The sequence below is a fragment of the Loa loa genome, assembly GCF_000183805.2.
Source record: "Loa loa unplaced genomic scaffold supercont3.110, whole genome shotgun sequence".
NCBI classification, from domain to species: domain Eukaryota; kingdom Metazoa; phylum Nematoda; class Chromadorea; order Rhabditida; family Onchocercidae; genus Loa; species Loa loa.
In genome coordinates, this window is record NW_018108290.1 from 59,803 (window position 1) to 67,876 (window position 8,074).

Here is an 8,074-nt window from a genome sequence, read left to right on the forward strand (position 1 = left end):
CTTCAGTGCAAACATGAATTTCGGTGTTCCTGAAGGAATCACAAATACGTTACGCAAGAATGAAGATATGCACGTACCCCAAGACCCCAATATAAATTAAACAAGAACAAGTTATTAAAATTTTAAAAGCTTTTAAACAATTCAGTTGGCAAGTTATACCTTCACAAAAGATAGGTATTTCACGAGTAAAGCACCGTTGATACAAATCGAAAACAACCAAACCTTGGTTGCCTTTGCGTCCTCCACTAAAAAAAGCAAAAATGATAAGTACACGTCTCAGTTACCAGAACTTAGCAAGTGATACAAAATTTCAACTTCAACAGTAATGCCTCATAAAGCTGAAAAGTCCTTCTGCTTACGTTGTTCCTGAGTTTTCATCTGCAATCGGATCATAGAGAAAGTATAACTTGGAGTGATCGAAACTTTCCTGAACATCTTGAAATACTGCCATACGCCATCGACCCATCTGTATATCCAGAGAATCCGGTGCCCTACCCCATGACACTGTAACGTCTTCAGTATTCACTTTCATACCTCCCCTAAAAATGATTTGTTGAAATCGATCCCTACTCTTGGATTCCATCATTCAAAAATCACAACATTAGCACCGCGAACAGCGAGGGTATGCAAGAAGCAGCAACAGGGGAATGTGGCAGGACAACATCGCGAAAAAATTTCCAGATATCATGATTGAAAGGAAATAAAAATAAAACCGGCTTGGCTGACTTTCAAGGACCAAATGATTACCAAATACCGGCCGAGTTAAGCATTACAACATTAAGCATTCTTTAATCTTTTTGTATTAACAATCCTTTATAGTGAACCGAAACATGCATAAAACTCACACAAAATCTATTGGTGAAATGACAAATCTTCCCAACCGATATTTATGAATGCCGTCGGAGTGGAATAAAAATGACATTCGAATTTTTCAATTTCTTTACGCGGCATTAGTTAGAGCTTTGATAATGATGAGATTCGAAGTAGCACAGCCAATGCACTTCCGTGGGATTGTTGGGCATATAGTGTGCACACAAAATCCAGTCAACTTTGTCAAATTCTACCGAACAACCTTTATACTTTATAGGACACACGACCATTTCAGTGATTGAGTTAAAGACATCTCGCGGATCCATCACACCACGCAACAATCAACAGCCTGTCAGTTCGTACTAGTTATCCTTTCCGACATTACTGCACGTAATTGCATCCCTCCATACTATTCCCAAAGATTACAACTACTTGCCATCGTTGAAACCCACACTTGAGAATGCACAGTCATCGGCGAATACTTTCATGGCAAATATTGGAGATGGTATGCGGTAAGGTGACTGACTCCATGCAATTTTATATCCCAAAGTTAAGCCTCCTGTTAACAGAGGAAAAGTGCAAGAGAGGGAAAGGGAAATAATCAAACGACAAATGTCACTGCTAAACGACATGGAAATGGCCTAGAGCAGAGTGAAGTTGATACATCACTGTCTTAGATTGAACAGGCTTATATTACAATCAATCATCCTCTCTTGGTGCGTTATTTGCATGAAATTAAAATAGTGGCAGGAATGACATAGAAAATTTTCAACAGGAAGCAATGGCCACAGGAAAAAAGCTTTTGTATTTTTATACGTTTATCCACGTCTAAACTCCTTACTTCAAAACGCGGAGTGTGAATAACACGAAACATACTTGTACGTTGAATATATTGAGTATTCATTCATAACATGTGACCACTCACTGTAGATCTGCTAAAGTAATTACTACACTCCGTTTAAGCTGAATTGGCTTCCCAGGATCCTAAAAGATTAGCATAGAAGTTGTCCAGAATGTTTTGTAGTGTTCATTAAGGAAATAAGAAAGAAATCTACAGCATCTTCCTTCAGTCCACATCCTGATCTATTTGTTCGTTTTTGTAACCTACTGCCTTTGTGCATGCCAGTGAACTCATTTCGCTTCCACTACTATGATAAATTAACTTCAGCCAGCGTCCCATATGATTTGAATTAAACTTATATTCCACCTTCTCTTCAAAGAGTACTTGCATTCTTGCACCTCACGTCACGGGAAATTCCACAAAACTTGATCAAGAAAATAACGCCAAAAGATACTGAAATCGCTATATCAACTATATTTTTACAAGTCAACTGATTAGGTTTTCAACTGTCTTCACAGGTCACTTGCCGAAGCTTCTGGACAAGTATTTTGCTGTGATTTCCATATCCTCTAATTACACTCCATCTTCGCGCATCAACTTTTTATGCATAAATAAACGTCATTGCAAAATTCATACACAAATGCTTTGTTTCGAAACATAGACCAGCAAAAATTCGAGCTTTATTAAAGAATAAAATCTTAGCGATCACAAAAAAATCAACTGAAACTGAAGACTGGTTAGGAGCTGTGAACATTTATATTTTTTTGGCAGCTCCGATCCTAGCCCCTGTTGCTACCACTTCCGTAAAAGGACTTTTATGGAGATTCTGAAGATTACATCCAATCCACCACCGAGCAATATAGTTGCATGTAAATTAAGATTTAAAAAATCTTTGGAATTACAGACAAAGCTAGACAAATAAATTATTTAAATCGAGAAAAAAGTCTAGAAGAACGAAAAGGAGACCATGACGGGACAGAATCAAATAACATGTTATCTGAACTAGACGTTCAGATAACATGTTAAACAAAAAAAACAAAGAAAACTTCATCACAGCGATGTCATGCAATATAAAATCCGGAAAGAACGAAGGCACAAAACAGCTCGTAATCCATAGGTAAAATAAAAATTACAAAACATTAAACTAATCAACACTTCACCGCTTCTTTCCTGTCATCCTGTGGCTTGCAAATCAGGAAATGGGGGTGGTCAGGATATTATGCAAGTGTTCTACATGGATATCAGTACCAAATCGAAAAAAACTTCAGTTAAAAGGTAATTACAGTCGTTTTAATGCTACACACATCTACAACTCTGCATTATGATGCGTTAGAAAAGAAAGAACAAATAATACTTGATTACTTCAATCCTCGTACTTCTAACAACACAGAGTGAAAACGAATGAAGTCAAAAACAGAGATGTATAAAAAATAAGCTATCCCAGGAACAAATAAGCAAACGGGGAATGAAATATGTAATGTTAGCCAAGAATACTTGGTCGAAGCGTGACTATATTTGTTTTGATTGATTTTGCGCAGTCACCAGCTCTAGGCATTATGAAACGATGAACTGCGGTAACCTGGAACAAGAAGGTTTTCATACATCTGAGCTGATTAAAGGTCAGATAAATCAGAAGAAGGAATAAAAAAGAATTCAAAAAGAGACCCAGAATAGAGTAATAGCACTATTTTGTAATTAGCAGGGATTTTTTTTTTTGGAAACTGCATAAGATAATAGTTTTCGCACGTTTACTTTTTCGAGATTTTCTACCCAAACAAGTAGGGGAAGTAATGAATACAGGGTTGCTAGATTTCAGGAGGAATATACACATGGGTAAAATAAGTATACATTGCCTTATAATCATCCTCATTGGTACAATAACCGAACTTGAACGTTAGCAGCTCAGGGATTTTTCTTCTGCTTGAAACACGCAGTACTGATCCATATGCATGACGTGCTCGTAAAATGACTTCCCCAATCTATTATACACAAAAAGATATTTGCCGCAGAAAGAAAATTACCTTCAAAAATTAAATCCGAAAAAGCTAGCTTTCACATCGAGCCAATTTTCAGGACTTTAAAAATGAAACGGATGCATAAAAGTAATAAATGGATAACCATGACTGAGAAAAATCTTTAAAACTCTAATTCTGAAACTTATGAACCTTTTCTTCTTGATGAAAAATGAGAATATGTGTCGCTGTTAAGGCTAGATAGCATTCCACAGTAAGATGACTTGCACCTTCCGTAAAAACTTCCAACCCCTCAAAATATTCCAGCACACTATTTTGTTTCAAGATATCGTCCAACTTCTGAAGCTTATTTTTAAGCTTACAATTTATTTTAGTGATTCGCTAAATTATCTCAATTCCGTAGGAAGTTTTTGACTTTATTATGAGTCTATTAAATCTTAAAATCCTACTTCAGGTGATTAGCATGGTTCAGACACCTCGACTATTCTTATCAATTAAAATAGAAAATGCTAACTTTTGATTCGGAGAATCTCGGACTGGATGTAACAGCGATAGCTTCTGTTTCGGAATCAGAATCATTAAGAGTGAAGAGGGATTTTTCATTACGATATCTTTTACCATGCCGCTGACTTGTCTCAACATGACTAAATTCAACAGTATTTGGACCAAGTGGCACAATTATAGGGAATTTCCGTACTTTTTCTTTAATCGAAGGAGCTGTTGCCCTGACTGCACCAAGAATGCCACCAACATCAAGCTTCCACTGAAAAATACCTCGGTGACCATAGTTTTCCTGAGCAAACCTTTCTATCTTTCACAGTCAAATAACTCGCTTATTTGTAAAAGTGCCAGCAAAATCACATATTCTCAATACATAAATCAATGACATCCACTCTCACAAGAATACTTAAAATCAATACTTTACCTACCAAAGTAACTAGCTAATATGAGCTTTCTAATACTCACAAATGATTTTCTCTGAGGTTCCTTTTCGACCGCGTGTGATGGTTGTCTATTACACTCCTTGCAAAGAGATGCGTAATGTCCATCCAAACGTTCAAAATTTGGTGCAAGTTGTTCGTGAAGAGCTAAAAGTTTTTCAGGGAATTCCAAGTAAACATACAAGATAAACCGATTATTAACAATATGAAAAAGAACCTCTATAACCTCCGTCTACCAAAGCAATGTGCTTCCGTCCTTGTTGTAAAAAACTTGCAATAACCATATGCAAATAAAGATCATCTTCACGTCCAGAACCAAGGAAAAGGATATGTTCATCGGAATGAAAAGCAAATCGATAAGCGTCTAGACTGCTCAAAGCCAATTTGTACTGAAGTGGTGCTTCGACAAACTAAAAAAACCTGCACATTACTGCTGCCACAAAAAATTGTTATCATTACTTATAGCCAAAAGAGAAGAGATTTTGTAATACACAAGAATGCCGCTTCAAATAACTTAGTTAAATTTGAAGCAAAGACTTAAATTATGCGTGTTAAACCTATGAGTATCCTGTATTTTGTCAGTTATTTACTTGATGAAATAACTGTAAGTTGAACACACGGCACCTTATATTCAAAATAAGAAAGAAGAACTACGTTCAAACAAAATGAAAGGGGAATCATGCTTTAAGAGAAAAAAAATGAAGCGCACCAAGGTAGAATCTAAATTGTATGAGCCATCCAAATGGCCAGCTGAATACTGATCATGAGATCGAGCATCAATAATAAAAAAATTCGGTTCTGAATCCTTTGTTGAAAACTAAAACTATAATGATGGAATAAAGTTGAAAATTATAGATTGGAAAAGAAATTGATGACTATTGTTGCGCTAAAATAAACAGTATAATTACTGCACTGAAATGTATTGCAAGGTTTATTCTCCGCCGTTACCAAAGAGCAAATTTTGATATGCAGTTAGGAAAATAATTTCAAACTAAGTTATAAGCAAATTTCTTACAGCTGCATTAAGGTTTACGTCCAAACCCATTCGGATAACATCACGGGGATCGACTGGCAATGCAAGCAATTTCGCAATATCAGCTTGCATTTCTTCTGCATGTCGAGAGCCAAACAAAGCGCGTTGGAAATCCTATATCAAAAACACTTTTGAGGAAAGAAATGAAATTAGGTATGACTAGTAAATGAAGAGAGGTGGAAAACTAGAATCTTCCAGTAATTAGTTATAGTTTTCTCGAAATCACAAGCAAAAATCTGCATTTCCAATAGTGTCAAAGACTTCTGCAGTTAAACGTCAAATGAAATTACTTGTTTAATAGATGATGGCGTCTGACTTAGAAACAAAACTGACAGCTCAAAAAAATCGTCCACATCATCTACCGAAAGCTCCTTTACAGCAAATCGAATCGTATCAACCAGTTCACTGCAAGGATAAAAATTTGGTTGTGAGGAATGTACAACATAGAATTCAGAAACATATTATGCTAAAAGTAAGGACCTTTTGGTGTTCAACGCCATAAGCTGGTCGGAGCAATTGATTAGGAAGACCAAAACCATTGTAAACAACAAATACGGATCACCCTCAACAATTATTTGTTAATTCTGCTGAAATCACCTGTAGAACTACAATGAGTCAAACTAAAGTTCATTGTCAACTTGCTTTTCATTGGTTTAGAAAATACTGAAGATCTGTAAGCAGATCCCTGTACCAAAAATTTATTTAAAAACTTACTCTCTCGAACAATTTGTCCCACACCACATATAATGACTGCTTGCAAATTTCAGGGGCAAATAGTGCAGCGAAAAATGGGCGTCCATATTCAAAAGAAGTAACTTTATGAGACTCCAGATGTGAGCTGAGCAGTGGATCATGATACTGCACAATCAAATGCATAAGCTGATAGCATACGGCACCTTTCGATATGTCTCTCAAAAAAAGAAAAAAAAAAAATCATGTGAAAAAAACGATTTCAACATACCCTTTCAAAAATCTGAGTTACATGCCGAGCAAGAACATCAACCAAGAAGCTCCATGACAGTTGCGTTAACAGGTCACCATAAAAATCAATGAGCATATCCAAGCTGAATCAGATAACGAAAGAACCTTGGCACAAATTTCGTAGTTATCGCATAAAATATACTGTAGAGTTCATCCAGATTGCACCGTAATGGAACCAACATTTCTAAAATGCTCGCATAGCTCTCATCGAAGTTACATTCTTCACGCTCACAAAACAATGTTAGCACAGCTTCCAGGTCATTATTTCGCAGTGCAGAAGAATACCGGTCAAGAAATTTGAGACACGTTGAATGGATCTGCTCGTTCTTCTGGTACGATATCTTCTGGCATGGAACACCCAGCTTATTCTGGATGCCAAGGCTTTTCTGCAATAAATAACCAGTACTAATGAAGTACAACCTGATCTATCAGAACTCAAAATTCTGACTTCCAAATCTCCGACGTTCATTGTTTACTATAGCAAATTGAACTGTACACTGCAAGTACCCTTCAATAAAACGGAGGAAAAAATGTACCATCCATTTCTGACGATACGATTCCAAAATTTTCGAATATTCAATGTCGGATAGCGTGGCCGATGACTTCGCTGTCTTGGTTTCATCTCCGTTCATATTTTCTAAGCAAGTCGAAAGTCTGTGAACCTTCCTTAGGTCAACCAGAGAGAGTGGACAACAGCATATCTGGAAAACGATAATTATCCTGACTCTCAGTGGAGTGCCTTTTCTGTTGATGGCATGAGCTCGACAACCAATAAGACGCTCATGACATCATCTATTTAACCACTCATGTTAGTTAATTTATGCGCTAATTAGGTTATGGGCAGAATAAACATTATCCGGAAATCAGCAACTACCTTATCGTCTCATCACGACAACGTCCTCGCAATTCAAACTAGCCTTGCTGTCTCGTCAACTAATATCAGCCAATGCAAATACCTGTCTCAATGCTTTTATTTCATCAAAGCTACCGTTGACCAAACATCCAGCACATCAAATGATGCGTGATTTAGTTGTTGTAAGGATTTCAAAGTTATTACGGATACACCAAAGGAGTTAATCTGCAAATGACAGTACCACCAGTGCCTGAAAAGTTGGATTGTAAAATCTTCAGGGCAGCTATCGCGCCCTCAACACTCAGCTATCTGAATAGTCTGTAATACTGACAGTGCTTCCATTTGCCAATAATTAATAATAATAATAATAATAATAATAATAATAATAATAATAATAATAATAATAATAATAATAATAATAATAATAATAATAATAATAATAATAATAATAATAATAATAATAATAATAATAATAATAATAATAATAATAATAATAATAATAATAATAATAATAATAATAATAATAATAATAATAATAATAATAATAATAATAATAATAATAATAATAATAATAATAATAATAATAATAATAATAATAATAATAATAATAATAAGTAACGTAAACGTAAACGTAAACGTAAA

General features: G+C 35.6%; 2 protein-coding genes across 2 annotated transcripts; both read right to left on the minus strand.

Annotated features, from left to right (window-relative positions):
- Positions 1–49: 49 nt before the first annotated feature.
- LOAG_10707 (hypothetical protein) lies at positions 50–532 on the minus strand (the record flags this gene model as incomplete). The annotated part of the gene is made up of 2 exons (XM_003146231.2): positions 50–245; positions 360–532. 2 exons carry the CDS (start codon positions 530–532, stop codon positions 50–52), a joined length of 369 nt encoding a protein of 122 aa, XP_003146279.2.
- Positions 533–2,398: 1,866 nt separating this feature from the next.
- LOAG_10708 (hypothetical protein) lies at positions 2,399–7,513 on the minus strand. Its single transcript, XM_020448218.1, has 14 exons — positions 7,454–7,513; positions 7,116–7,280; positions 6,685–6,965; positions 6,313–6,508; positions 6,079–6,161; positions 5,889–6,003; positions 5,581–5,712; positions 5,275–5,382; positions 4,783–4,975; positions 4,591–4,712; positions 4,139–4,387; positions 3,817–3,963; positions 3,505–3,630; positions 2,399–3,230 (listed from the first exon to the last, which is right to left on the minus strand). Exons 2-14 carry the CDS (start codon positions 7,209–7,211, stop codon positions 3,132–3,134), a joined length of 1,947 nt encoding a protein of 648 aa, XP_020301618.1. The 5' UTR covers positions 7,212–7,280; positions 7,454–7,513; the 3' UTR covers positions 2,399–3,131.
- Between the last annotated feature and the right edge of the window lie 561 nt (positions 7,514–8,074).

Coding starts and splice junctions, on each gene's coding strand:
- LOAG_10708 (XM_020448218.1), bottom strand. CDS start 7,211: ATGAACGGAGATGAAACCAAGACAGCGAAGTCATCGGCCACGCTATCC. Junction 4,713..4,782: donor GGTAGACGGAGGTTATAGAG/GTTCTTTTTCAT, acceptor AAAAACTTTTAG/CTCTTCACGAACAACTTGCA. Junction 3,964..4,138: donor CGAGATTCTCCGAATCAAAA/GTTAGCATTTTC, acceptor AATAAGCTTCAG/AAGTTGGACGATATCTTGAA.